Source organism: Schistocerca piceifrons, chromosome 4 (assembly GCF_021461385.2).
Source record: "Schistocerca piceifrons isolate TAMUIC-IGC-003096 chromosome 4, iqSchPice1.1, whole genome shotgun sequence".
Lineage (NCBI taxonomy): Eukaryota > Metazoa > Arthropoda > Insecta > Orthoptera > Acrididae > Schistocerca > Schistocerca piceifrons.
This window is the reverse complement of record NC_060141.1, coordinates 146305856-146321122: the sequence shown is the minus strand read 5'-3', so window position 1 is coordinate 146321122 and position 15267 is coordinate 146305856. Positions and strand designations below refer to the sequence as shown.

The following is a 15267-nucleotide window of genomic DNA, read 5'->3' as shown; positions in this document are numbered from 1 at the left end:
TTTAGAGGTTGACGGAACAAGGCTGGAAGAAGTAGAATCTGCTAGATTCTTAGGTATTCTTGTGGATAATGAACTGAAATGGAAAAAACATATTAATAATGTCTGTAAGAAACTGAGCTCTGTCATATTCTTAATGATGCAGCTATCACAGTATTCAGACAAGAACCTTCTGTGTACAGTGTATCATGGACTTTTCGAACCATACTTACAGTATGGAGTGACGGTGTGGGGAAACTCAAACAAACAAGAGACAAAACGAGTGTTCACATTACAAAAAAAAGCAATTAGGACCATTTTAAGAAGAAAGACCTCTGAAACATGCAGAAACTGTTTCAAGAATTTGGGTATCTTAACTTTTTCATCATTATATATATACAAAACAATAATGTACATCACAAAAGGTAGTGAGGACTGGATTACAAATGCTAGTGTACACACCCACAATACAAGAAAGAAGAATGAAGTACGGAGCATACCCCACCGACTGGCAATGCTAGAAAAAGGACCCCAGTACTCTGGTATCAGACTACTAAGAAGTCTGCCCAAAACCCTGCAAGATAGTGTACTTCACAATGAATTTACAAAGAAACTTAAAGACTATCTCATTGAAAAAGAGTTTTACAGTGTTGCAGAATACTTACGCCATTAAATTTGTATATATTGTTACTCATTATCAGTGATGTAAAAATGCATGATAAAGAATTTTAATACTTTGACATGTCCTATATTACACGTACATTTACTGTACACGATGTAATCTTACAGGATCAAATAAAATTCAATTCAATTCAATTGCCTTTCCTTCGTTCTTGTGGTTTCTCCTTTCTTTCCGTTTTGTGTTAAATGTCTCATCTGTTTTATTCTCACACTTATGGCATTGTTTTATTAGGAACAAGGGACTGATGACCTTGTAGTTTGGTCCCTTCCCCCTCTTTTAAACCAACCAATCAACCAACATTTCGCAATACAAACATGAAAAATCTTTATTAAAATAGATTAAAAATTACTCATGTGCTGAAAATACAGCATCAAAAAAGCATAAAAATGAAGTGAGCATCTATGGCATTGTCAGCCTTTGTCACATATCCCATTTGTATATAAAGTATAAAATAAATAATCCATTATGAGAGCACCTCCTAAAACACGTAGATAAATGCAGTGCTCTTAACTGATTTTACAGTTACATAAAAGACAGGATAAGAACCCCTGAAACTAAATTTGGGCATAGTGCCCATGCCAGTAATGTTCATGTACTGATCGGAACTGGTGGTTATCGGCTCCAACATATTTACGCAATTTCCAAGGACTACATTTAAGACGTGCAGGCTTCCTGATACAAAACCTGTTCCAGCATAGATAAATAAACTCTTAGGTGTTAATCAAGGTAATGTGAAATGAGGACAGTCAGACTTTATTTGCGGTGGTAAAAAACATAAACATCTCAGTAAGCTAGAAAATACATTCAAATGCTACACTGCCATGAAAACGTATACAGTAACACAGCATAGTTACAAAAATTCCCAAGCTGTTTGTCAGCACACAACATAATATCTCTTGTATTGTATTACTTGAAGGATGGGATCTGAAGTGTGAGGCTCATGGGGGCATCATGCCACAAAGCATGCCATAAGGTGTGATGCCTGCATGAGCTCCATACTTCACATGTTGTCTTTTTAAGTTACACAATACTTGACATACTACACAGAATCCAGAAAACATTGTAACATCATAACTTTGTGCTGTGTTGTTGTATATATCTTCATGACCATGTAGCATTTGAATGTATTTTCTAGTGCTTTTTACTGCTGTTAATAGTATCCAATTGTCTTTGTCTTCCCATTACTGGAAAGTTAATATGTACCCAGGGAATTGTTTTGTGTCAGGATGTCAGAGTGAGTCGTAACCCCTTAACCTAACATTTTTTCTTTTCAAATTATATTGCAAAAAAAACCATTTTTATTAGTGAAAAATGTCCTTTAATGAATGACATTACATGTAGATATATAAAGACAGCTTTTAAAGCTCAAAATAATTAGTTACAAAGTTCTGAAGCTCGCCAGTAATAAAATCCTGAGTATACTTCTGCACTCGACTTCAACTAAATTGTTGTGAAATTTGAAGTTATTTTTTAGTTACCATGTAGGTATGAAGTCTAACAATGTATTTCACAATGGTTTCCTGTGAACATAAATCTTGGAGGAGCTGGGTGCAGCACAGTGGATGTACTTATCTCATACCACTAAACTGACTAAACGTCGTGTCTCTGTCTCTAACGAAGTAACATCACATTCTTTATTTTCTGAGCCACTAAATTCAATGTTAAACTCAGGACCACTGTAGCCATCCTGTTTTGAAAGCATTGCCCAAAACAGCAATATAGGAGAGAGTCTGAAAGCTCGTGTTTTGTTGTTGAGTATGCAAAGCAGCACACAGTAAAGATGATACCTAATGGCAGTTACCTCAACCAAAATGCAACAGCCAGGCTACAAATGTAGTACCAGATGCTCTCCAATGGCTGAACATTTAACTGTCAGTGCTGAAATTGATGTTAAGCGGGTCTTTATTTTCGTTTTTCGTTGAGTTTCCAAAATGTACTTGGAATTTTAAGTTTCTGTGAAAATAATAAAAACGAAATAACTCTCAAGTTTTAAGTTAAGTGGAAATAGTGCAAATAAATTGGTGTCAATTCCTGCCCGTTTCGACCAGTAGAGTTTTTATTAGTGACATCACCAGGAAGCACAAATTTAATCTCGTGGCTTTTTATCTGGTTTGTCATATAATGATAAAATTAGTTAAGAGTGTGTTTTATAATGTGCTCTCATAACATGATTATATATTTTATACTTTATACAGATAGACACTGGACTCACAATCGGGAGGACGACGGTTCAATCCCGCGTCCGGCCATCCTGATTTAGGTTTTCCGTGATTTCCCTAAATCGCTCCAGGCAAATGCCAGGATGGTTCCTTTCAAAGGGCACGGCCGACTTCCTTCCCCATCCTTCCCTAATCCGATGAGACCAATGACCTCGCTGTCTGGTCTACGTCCCCGAAACAACCAACCAACCTTTATACAGATTGTGTATGAGACAAAGGCTGGCATGAGCCATATAGGCTCAAGTCATAATTATGCTTTTTATTAATGTTGATTACTACTTTGTTTTCAACATGTGAGTAATTTTTAGTCTATTTTAACTTGGATTTTTTATGCCAGTACGTGAAATAAGTGTGTTTTTGTCAGTAGTGTGTTTAACATTGACGTATATGTTGTTTTCAGCCGTAATTACTCGACAGTGACCAAAGGGACGAATTTGATATAGTGGAAATTGTAGTAAGTGTGGAGTCAGTGGTGAATATGAAGTAATTTAAAAAATCCACACTTAAATTAATGATCTGTAACAGAAGTTGGTATGCAACAGTGACAGTGGCATGAACATGTGGCGCTGGGGTGAATGGCAGTGACTCCCCACGGAAAGGTAGACAGCATGAGTATCTTAATAAACCCATTGTTCCTGGACTGCTATACTGCACTACCCACTGCAAAGATGGCAGTGGCTAGCTAGAGCCCCACAGCGTGTGACAACCCACTGCTGTGACAGTGCATGGCCTCCCAGGTGCCAAATATGTTTTTCTTTTCTTTGACTCAGCTTGTGGCTCATGTTCAGCAAGAAAGTTGAGAGACAGCTTTGTGTAGCTGACTAGCCCCTCACAGCCTCCATTAATAAATTCTACCCGAAGAAATAAGGTACAGTATTCACCGGCCAATGTAAATGGCCATGTGGATATGCTCCCCCCATCTGCAACCAGTTGCTCATAGGACAGACGAGTGGATAGGCAGGGTGCAAGGATTGGATCGTGACATTTAGATAAATGGTTAAGAGGAATTTGGAAAAAAGAGACTTCGGTTTTTTGGTGAAACAAGGTAAATTGAGTAGGGACTAAAGTGCCTCAATTAAGTGACAGAACACAGTAACCAGACTTCATTAGGAGACAGAATTTCATGGAACTATGAGTGGGAATGAACCAAATACACTTAGGAAATGACTGTTTGGTCAAGATTAGTAAATCATGGAGAGTTCTTGGCTCAATTGGATTCACAGGAGTGTGGAACCCTGTCATAAAAAGTGCCACATCCCTCCTGATGTATTATTTGGTAAAACTATGCATTTAGCATATGATATTCAGGATAGTGGTAATGTTCTATTTGATAAATATTCCTATTGTTATTGAGGAAAACAAATGCAATGATTAGGAAGTGATCTATCTCCATTAACTTCATCTTCACTTGGGCAATAAACAAATTTTCTTTACTTTCCTTAGCAAGTTGTTTCTAAAGCCGTATTGGCTTGTGATTTATATTAAGAAAATACAATAATCCACATGAAATGACAGAGTTCTTGAAATAGCCATGGAAATTTACATTCATGAGCAACTTAATTAGACAAACATTCATATTAACATTTAATACCTCTTTTCACTTTTGATGGTGTTAACACTGCATGGACTCCTTGAAACACTGGAATAGTTGGGGAGCCATCATGATTTGTGACTGCCCAGCTGCTGCTCAAATCTAATGTGTGCAAAACTGACTTGGTGGCAGATATGCTCAGTAGCATCAAGGCTGGATGGTCTGACAGGCCTCACCAGCGTCCTCAAGTTAGTAGAATGTTCCTCAAACCATTCTTGCTTAGTTTCAGAGCTACAGGTGGTGCATTGTCTTCTTGAAATTATGTGATGCCTGAAGAGTGCTATAGACAGACAAATGGATGCACATGGTTGGGTGATGGGTTCCTGTGTTGTTGGCTGCTAAGAGACAATGGCAGACATATTGGGCTCCATTTCATTCCATACTCCACCACGTGCCTGAGTGATACTCAGTTGTAAAGTGAGATGCATCACCTTCTGTAGTTCTCTGTTTACTCATACCATGTCGTCAACATGTACAACAACTTGTCTATCCAGGCAACTTATTTCCATGATTTAAGCTGCCAAGGGCAGTGTTCCTGGGCCCTTGCCAGTCTCTGTGGTTTGTGGCATGTGGTGATCAGGAGTTCACTTGTGGCATGGTGGTTTCTGTACCCCTCAGCAAACTAGTGGTTCTGAGTGATATGGGTGGTCACCAGCTGTTATTGTCCCACAATGAATTGATGAGTGATATTTGGTGCAGTATGGTTTATCTACCTGTAGATACCATCCAGAATGACCTACAGCAACCTGATTAGTAAGTATATTTTTGCCCATGCTACTTGATACTGGCAGCAGCAGCTTTTTCCGAATCAAGCTGCTCACAGTAAACTCACGATTGTGGCACATAAGCCCATTGCCTGCACAATCTTAAAGATGGAGTGTTCCGAATGTCAGGACCTGCCATCTGGTTGCAGCCAAATGTGCTGATTAGCATCTCGTGCACTTGTGATAGACAAGGTCTGATTTCAACCCAGTCATGTGACATCCTGGACTCTTCCCTTCTGCCATGGTGAGGAGAGTAAACCTCCCCAAGACACAGAAACTACTCCAATTCAGTTGCTCATGAGATTAAATACATATTTGTTGAGTTACGTTGTGAAGTAAATATTATTTAATTTGAGAATTACAGACTTTTAAGACACATTTAGCAATGGTATTTGTAAGTTTAATATTTTTTGACATCTAATGAGACCTTCTGATGAAGTGTTTTTTGTGAGGCTGAAGGATTACTTTTGTGTTGTGGAAGCTCATTTCTACTTTCTATTACCAGCTGAACTTCTTTTGTGGGCGTGAAACTGTAATAATAAAAATTGGGGATTTAAAAGTTCCTCCTCTTAACACTTGTTTATACTTCACATATCTTTTCGGATGCTTTAGTTATCTGATGCTTTTGTCTTCACACAGATGCTGTTTACAATGAATCCATGCCAGCATCCAATTGTTATTCTGAAAGATGTTAAATATGATGACTTGAAAATAATGGTAGATTTTATGTACTATGGCGAAGTCAACATCTCGCATGAACAGTTGCCAGCAATTTTGAAGGTGAGTGTCTTATATAGTTTTAAAACAAAGTTTAATGTTTATTTAACAAGAAGATTAAAAATGGAAAAACAAATATTTCTTGTTAATGTCTTTTTTAACCAAGTGATTCTAAACATTTAACAAATTGCACACTGTAGATATATTAATTGTTTATGATAGTTATCTTGGATATACTAATTGTGTATGATAGTTACCTTGGTCTTGGGAAAGGAGGGAGTGGGGGTTGATGTGAGTAATAGGACAAAACAGGAAAATTCATTCATTTTCCACATTTCCAACTTTGATTGTCTCGTATATTTCTCAGTACAGTGACAAAATTTCCAGTCCAGGTTTTCTCATCTTTACCCATTAGGTCAAATTTTAGCTTTTTGCAGAAAGCAGTTTGGTAAACTCTTTTGTGACAAATATTGTGGGAGATACCTTTTGTTAAGAAAATATTTGTTCTTTCTTGTGCAAAACTGCTATCAGTGTGTAGGTCAAGTTCTACATAAATATTTAGGGAGTTGCTGTGCTATATGAAATTGTTGCTGAAGTCACTTAGTGTGATAACTGTCTGCAAGTGGAATATGAACAAAATGATATGCCCAAGGAAACTTTCTTAATTGATTTCATAGAACCTGGGGAAACCAGTATTAAGCATTAACTAACATCCCCCCCCCCCCCCCCCCCCAAGGGGTTCACAGTTCTTTTGTGAGTTTGTGCACGGCGCACACACACAGAGCCCTGAGCTATTGCAGCCCATTCTTCCTTCCCAGCCTGAATTTCCTTCAGTGTGCTCCTTCACCACTGCCCCCTCCTTCCCCACTCTCGGTGTACTGATTTGTATAAACCTGGCTACCCACCTGGTTCGTAGTATTCCTTGCAATTTTGTTCCTCTTGTCTGTCTTCTTACATCCTTTTTGGCGTTTTTGGTCCCCCCTTGGGGTTTGACTTCCACTTCTAAATTTTCAGTCTTTAGTGTGAACCATTTGGAGAAGAACTCCCACCCTAGTCTTTATGGCATGGATTCCTCTCTCCCCTCCCCCCCCCCCCCTTACTTCCCTGTCATAGCCCCACTCTGCCCCACTAGGTCACCAGCATGTGTAGCCAGTCCATGTGGTGGGGCTGTTATGTGCCCATCTGGCTGAGTCCCTGGCAACACAGTGGTCACACTGCTGATACCTGAGCTGTTGCCTCCCCATGTATGCTAAGGAGTGCTTGCTTGTCATCCTGGAGCATCAAAAGTCCTGTCAATGGCCACCGTTCCAGATGGAATGGGTGGGTGGCTCCCGTGGGGAGAGCCCCTGGTTGTAATGGATGGTATCAGGCTGGATGCTTGGCGCATTAAAAGCATAAAGCTGCAAAAATCTGGCTGTTCCTAAATGGCCATCTGCTCAATTGTTCAAGGATCGTTGGATGCTGCTTTATGGGAACCGGAAGCCTGCCTTTCTATAGTAACATCCTGGGAGGAGGGCCAGGCTCACCATCTTAGGATGAAACACTTTCCCTGCTACGTGGTCTGTACTAGTACATTAACTGCCACAAAGCCATTGCTTTTTGCGGAGAATATTGAGGACAGGTTTGGCAAAGTGGAGTCTCTCAGTAAGGTGCAGTCGGGCTCCGTGTTGATCAAAGCTGCTTCTGCCACCCAATATGCAGCTCTTCGAGCTTGTGATCGTCTTGGCGATGTCCTGGTGTCCATTACTTGTCATCACTCTTTGAAAATGGTCCAGGGAGTGATTTTTCATAAGGAAACGCCAAACTGATGAACTCTGGACTAGTCTGGAGCAATGCAGTGTTAATTTTATTTGACGTGTGCAGAAGAGTCTTAAGACAAACACACTGATGCCAAGACCTTGACTTGATTTTGATTTGATTTTATCAGGGAATCAAAAACATCGGTCAAGCCCACTGCTGCCCGAATTGAAACAGATTGTATTGTGCGGTATCGTTCCCTGTGTCTCTAGTAAAGCCAACCAATGCCTCTGAACAGTGCGAGGAGATCCTTTACCAGTGCTTTACTAGACACAATTTCTTCAGGTCTGGTTGATTCGAATATTCTGTGACTTTTAATCTCCAATGCCTCGCATTTGAAATTCAAATGTGATGCGGTTTCCTTGCCCACACCAATCATCCTGCATTTGGGGTCTTCTTCTATTATCCCCATTGTATGTAGGTGTTTTTTTGATATTCCCATGGCCTGTCAATAGTCCAACAATGAGTTTCATTTCTTTCCTGTTCAGGCCCAGGATTGAGATACTTCTCTTAGAACATGGCTTCAGCATCAATACCTTGCCTTTTTTGTGCTTTTGGATCTCAGCCCAATATTCTACATGCTGTCTTCTTGTCCACTCTCGTAGTTTTATTTTGATTGTTGCCTTGGCGATTGTCAGGACAGGTTCCGGTCCAATAAAAGGTGTCACAGCTCCTATCCAGGTGAACCTATTGGCTTGCTCATTATCACTAATCTCTGAGTGACCAGGTACCCATAATAGGGTTACCCTATTGCTTTCCCCTAACTCCACAAGGACTTTGTGGCATTCTGCCACAATCTTTGATCTTGTTGCAGAGGCTGCCAGTGCTTTCAGGGCTGCTTGGCTGCCTGAATAAATGAAAATTCTATGACCTCTGTAGCACCTCCATAAATTCTTATCCACGCACACCCTGATACCAGATATTCCTGCTTGAAACACAGTGCCCATAGTCCCTAGAGAGATTGCACTTTCTAGCCTTTGCTACACTCCTTATACCCCAGCCCCAACACCTTGGTCTGTTTTCGAACCATAAGTGAACCAGACTATGTCCCCAGTACGATGTCAAATTTTCTTCTCGCAGAGCTTTCTTCTTCCAGTTACTACGTTGAAAGGCTAGTTGAAGCAGCTGGGAGTTATTATATAGTTGGCAGGCATTTCTCCAACCATACCTATGTCTACTCACTCAGTATTTTAGTGTGAGATCCTGGATACCCCAGTGATTGCCGGTGTGCTCCATCTGCTGCCTCCATCTTTACCCACAGGTTTAATGGGGACATGTCCAGCATGGTTCCCATCCCAGCAGTGGGTGCTGCTAATTCTGCCTGTAATGGCTAAGCAGGCCAATCTCAGCATCTTAGCATGCTAATTAGCAGCTACCCGCTATTCTACCTTTTTCCACCACACTGTAGCCCCATAAGTGATCATAGGTTAACTACTGTGGTATATATCCAGTACATACTCTTTGAGCTTAATCACCGGGTTTTACCACAAGCTCTCCTGGTACTCATTAGAGTACCTTTCGCATAGGAACAGGTGCTCCTTATGTGAGGGTTCCATGATAGTTTCTCATTCAGGATTACCCCTAGATATTTCACTATCCCCTTCACTGGTAGTGTTTCATCGAGAAGCTTGAGATTCTGATATGTGTGTCGGATCTGCTTCCTCGTAAATAGTACTACAACAGTATTCTTAGGACTGACCCTTAGATCCTCTTTCCTGCACCAATTTTGCACAATGTTCAATGCTCCTTGTGCCATAACTCCGACTGTACTTGAAAATTTGCAAATATCGTCTGCGTATCTCTGGCAAAAGTACTGTCTAAAGTTTAATTCTACAATGAGTTCATTCACCACAAGGTTCCACAGTGGAGGGGCCAAGACTCCTTCTTGTGGGTAGGACAGCCTCTGGTCGTGTTGATTACCATTTTTTCTTGCATCGTGGTGGCTTCTACCTTTCTACCACTAAGAATGGCTCCAATCCACCTGCAAATTGTGGTCTCCAAGCCATGCACCTCTGCTGCTGTAACCATCGATTCAAAGGTCGTGTTGGTAAAAGCTCCTTCGATGACCAAGAAGATGCAGAGGGCTACTTCCTGAAAGTGTAGTGCTTTCTCCACTTTCCCAACAAGTTGGTGAAGTGCAGTTTCACCCAATTTTCCTGGCTGTTATGCATGTTGGTTAATGTGTAGAGGGACCATAGTTAATCTCCTCTTCCTAACATGCATGTTGACCAGTTTTTCTAATGTTTTAAGAAGAAAGGAGGACAGACTGATTGTTCTCATATCCATGGCCCTGGTATGATCAATTCTCCCTGGCTTTGGAATGAAGACAACCATCACTGCCCTCCAGACAGTAGAAATGATTCCTGCTGCTCGGCTATCCGTAAGTAACCTACACAGGGATCTTATTAAATTCACTCCTGCTTGTTGCAGGAGTGCTGGAAAAATTCCATCTGGGCCAGTTGACTTGAACGGTTTGAATGTTCCCAGCGCTCATTGGATTCTTCTATGGTCCACACAGTCTCAGACAGATTCCCAGTTCTCCCTTCGAATATCTGAAAACCAATATCTCCCAGGTTATCTTGCCCTGGTCTGTGTTGTATGTCAGAGGACATTGAGGAAAATGAGGCTTGAGGAGTAATTCTAGTGTTGTATATTTCCTCTTTCCTTAAAGTTCCTCCTGGATTAATTGGTATCCTAGTGAGGATTTTGTGAAGTCTGGCGTGAACAGCCATAACCTCTATCTCCTCACAGAATACCTTCCAGGATGCCTGCTTTGCTTGCTTGATTGCAAGATTGTATTTAACAAGGGCCTCCCTATATTCTACCCATTGTCCTTTCCTTCTTGCGAGTTTAAAAGTCTTTGTACCTGTTCCCTCTGTGATACCAGGTTGTTGTCCCACCAAGATTCATTCCTATTCGTGCACTTCTTTGTGATTGAGCAGTTGTCATGGTATGAGGTCATGATGGCAGAGGTCACTGCCTCTGCTACCTCCTCAAACTCTGCTTCCGAAGCTGTTTCACAGAGGAAGACCGCACTGCAGTTCCTTCTCTAAATCCTCGCATGAGCGAAAAAATGGCTGACATCGAAATAAGTGTCCAAGGAATAGAAAAGCAACTGAAATCACTCAACAGAGGAAAGTCCACTGGACCTGATGGGATACCAATTCGATTCTACACAGAGTACGCGAAAGAACTTGCCCCCTTCTAACAGCCATCTACCACAAGTCTCTAGAGGAACGGGGGGTTCCAAATGATTGAAAAAGAGCACAGATAGTTCCAGTTTCCAAGAAGGGTTGTCGAGCAGATGCGCAAAACTATAGGCCTATATCTCTGACATCGATCTGTTGTAGAATCTTAGAACATGTTTTTTGCTCACGTATCATGTCATTTCTGGAAACGCAGAATCTACTCTGTAGGAATCATGGGTTCCGTAAACAGCGATTGTGTGAGACCCAACTAGCTTTATTTGTTCATGAGACCCAGAAAATATTAGATACGGGCTCCCAGGTAGATGCCATTTTCCTTGACTTCCGGAAGGCGTTCAATACAGTTTCTCACTGTCGCCTGATAAACAAAGTAAGAGCCTACGGCATATCAGACCAGCTGTGTGGCTGGATTGAAGAGTTTTTAGCAAACAGAACGCAGCATGTTGTTCTCAATGGAGAGACGTCTACAGATCTTAAAGTAACCTCTGTTGTGCCACAGGAGCGTGTTATGGGACCATTGCTTTTCACAGTATATATAAACTACCTAGTAGATAGTGTCAGAAGTTCCAAGCGCCTTTTCGCGGATGATGCTGTGGTATACAGAGAAGTTGCAGCATTAGAAAATTGTAGCGAAATGCAGGAAGATCTGCAGCAGATAGGCACTTGGTGCAGGGAGTGGCAACTGACCCTTAACATAGACAAATGTAATGTATTGCGAATACATAGAAAGAAGGATCGTTTATTGTATGATTATATGATAGCAGAACAAACACTGGTAGCAGTTACTTCTGTAAAGTATCTGGGAGTATGCGTACGGAACGATTTGAAGTGGAATGATCATATAAAATTAATTGTTGGTAAGGCGGGTGACAGGTTGAGATTCATTGGGAGAGTCCTTAGAAAATATAGTCCATCAACAAAGGAGGGTGGCTTACAAAACACTTGTTTGACCTATACTTGAATATTGCTCAACAGTGTGGGATCTGTACCAGGTCGGGTTGACAGAGGAGATAGAGAAGATCCAAAGAAGAGTGGCGCGTTTCGTCACAGGGTCATTTGGTAAGCGTGATAGCGTTACGGAGATGTTTAGCAATCTCAAGTGGCAGACTCTGCAAGAGAGGTGCTCTGCATCGCGGTGTAGCTTGCTGTCCAGGTTTCGAGAGGGTGCGTTTCTGGATGAGGTATCGAGTATATTGCTTCCCCCTACTTATAGAGATTTGAGCGTGCACGGAGGCTTGCCGGCAGTCGTTCTTCTCGCGAACCATACGCAACTGGAACAGGAAAGGGAGGTAATGACAGTGGCATGTAAAGTGCTCTCCGCCACACACTGTTGGGCGTCTTGCGGTGTATAAATGTAGATGTAGATGTACTGGTTTCCTTATCGAAGTACTGACTTCTGATAGGCTTGAGTTAAGGTCTCTCCTAATCACCTCCTAGTCCATTTTCCTGGGATTCCTATAGGACATGATCTGTCTAATGCCCATTTCAACCTCGAACTTAATATACATGTGATCTGATGAGGATGGCTCTAAAGCCACGTGCCATTGTTTTATATAACTACCCATCAAAGTGGAACCGAAGGTTATGTCAATTACCTCTTCCCTTCTTATATTTCTAAATGTAGTTTCCTTGCCCTATTGAGGATCTCTAAGGTATTAATTAGAAGAAATTCTAGAAGGTTCTCACATCTACTGTTGGTGTTGGTGCTGCCCCACACTAAGTTGTGGGCCATAGCATCGCATCCAACCTGTTCTGTTGCTCTGTTGTGCACAGGCTTCCATCAGTCTCCTCACCTCCTCAGGAGGAGGAGTACTGTCCTCGTAAGGAAGGTATGCCATTACAAACTCCCTCGTGATACCTTCCTCACGTTGTCACATCCTGATGGTCACTAAATCCCTGGAACAAAAGTCCACCATGGGCATGAAGGGGATTCCATTTTTTGCATAAATGCACGTTCTGGAGTTTCTTATATTTCTAGCATAAACCAGCTTACGTCCTTTGCCGTTGAGGCTCGATACAACCCCTTTATATAAGTAGGGTTCCTGAATGAGGGCCACATCCACTTCGTGTCTTTCCAGAAGATGACTCGGGGCAGTGGTGGCCCCTTTACTGTGTTGCAGATTTATCTGCAGCACGTTTAGTCTCCATCTTGCCGCCATTGTCACTTCTGATGTCTTTGTTTACCCTGATGGCAAGCTGCGAGAACTGCAAGATAGTCTCAGGTCCTGTTCCTTCATTGCCTTCAGGGACTTCTACCACAAGGGTTTGGCCGTTTGGTACAACCTTCCGGTTGATTACCTTCCAATCCTCTGTCAAGACTTTCGGGTTTTGAGACCCTGTTTTCTCAATCAGAGTTTCTGGAGAGGTGTCCTTATGGAGTTTTGGCACCCAGATTAACATCTCTGCAGTCTTGAAGAGCTCAGCCACTGTCTTTAGCAGAAGCTTCAAATACTCCCACGGTGATATTAAGGGGCACCTTTTCCTTAAGCCAGTCCACTGTACACAGACAAAGAGATAAGAGCACTGTGATTCAGATAGAATCTTCTGAATTTGGGTCCTGGACCAGTGTCCCCCCCCCCCCCCAATCTTCTCAGAGAGAGCCATCTGTATGACCTGCTCCTGCTGCGAGGTGATCTTGACTAGTGGATAATCACCATCCTAAAAACCAAAACTGCAGTACTATAGGTCTGTTTCCCTATTTCTTGACTCAGCTTTTTCTGGATACGCTTATCCTGAGAAGTGGAAGTCTTAGATTCCTTTCTTGTTCTCTTACTGTGTGCCCTCTATGTAGAAGGGGTTTGTACACCCCCTTCGCACTGGGACAGTCTTTTCTTGGAGGTCTTGGGCTCAACCCCCTACCGGAACCTTTATTCTGGCGTTCAAGGGAGGTACGCTCCCAGAGGAGGTGAAGGTTATGTGTGACCAATGTTATGTGAAGCCGTATGTCCTGCCATACATGAGGTGCTTTTGGTGCTTGCATTTTGGGGAGATGTCTTCCCGCTGTCTGGCAGACACACTGTGAGGGAAGCCCTCATGTTCCGCCACCTGCTTGTGTAAATTGTCATGGCCACCACTGTCCACTCTTACCAGATTACCCACCTTACAAGAGAGAAAAGTAAATCCAAGTCACTGAATCGCCTGACTTATGCTGAGGCTCACCAAAAATATGACTGACTCCACCCATTGTCAATTTCTTCTCCTTTTGCCTCCGTTGCATCCTTTCCCCCTCATACCCCTTCCTTACCCCAGCCCCATCTCCCTCCCCCTCCCCTGCAGTTCCCACACCCTCTTCTCCAGCCCACTGGTGATGGGGCTTCTGCCGTGGAAACCCCCCCTCCCCCCCAACTTGAATCTCTCTCTGGTGCCACCAGAAGTGCCATCACCCCCCCTTGCAACCTGAGTCTGACATCTTATTTGTGGATGTCACCCCATCTCTGTCAGTGACGACTACTGACCAGGTGACATGACCTCCCCTCAGCTTAATTATGTCTAACTTGGATCCTCACCACATGATAATCGAATGGTGAAGTGCAACAGCTTGTTTCCTCTTATTCTGTGTTCTGTCTTGCTCTTCAAGAAATGCACTTCCGTGATGCCCACTCTCCAGCTTTCATGATTATTGGACATTCTGTCGGAACTGTCAGTCCCGGGATCGCATCTGGAGGGGGTCTGCACTTTGGTTGGCACCAATGTCATTAGAGACAGGATCCCCCTTCATACCAATGTGGAAGCAATAGTGGTACCAGTGCGAACGACCCCATCAATCACCATTTGCAATGTCTATCTCCCTCCAGGTAGGCCATTTCCTTACATTGACCTGCTGCCTTAATACAGCAACTTCTGCCCCTCACATCTTCTCATTGGGTACTTCAGTGCACAACACCCCCTGTGGAAGGAGTGACACTTCGATGGGTAGTGCGCTTCTAATTTACCAACTTATTACAGACCCACTTCAGTGCCACTCACGTCACCTTTTCTTCTATCGATCTCACGATCTCCTGCCCAGCTCTCATGTCTTCGCTACACAGGTCACCCCAGGATCTTTGTGGCAGCGACCACTTTCCTGGGATTCCATCATTCTCCTCCTGCCGCCAGGCAGACGGGCCCTCACTTTGGGCATTCCGCAGAGCCAGTTGGCCTTTATAACATCTGCTGTGCACTTTGTCACCTCTCTCTCGGATTGCATTGATGTGGTCGTGCAAGACATCTCTGCCACTATTCTACATGCCACTGGCACTGCTATCCTCCTATCCACACGTCCCCCTCGTCATCGACTGGTACCGTGGTGGACCAGGGACGTAGCAGTCGCTATCCA

At 42.7% G+C, this 15267-nt stretch overlaps 1 protein-coding gene across 1 annotated transcript in view; it reads left to right on the top strand.

Annotated features, from left to right (window-relative positions):
• Positions 1-15267, top strand: part of LOC124795683 (longitudinals lacking protein, isoforms H/M/V-like) — a 320009-nt gene that overhangs the window by 77975 nt on the left and 226767 nt on the right. Inside the window, exon 3 of the mRNA XM_047259764.1 lies at positions 5872-6012. Within this exon, the coding sequence (XP_047115720.1) occupies positions 5872-6012 (141 nt within the window). The remainder of the gene's footprint in view (positions 1-5871; positions 6013-15267) is intronic.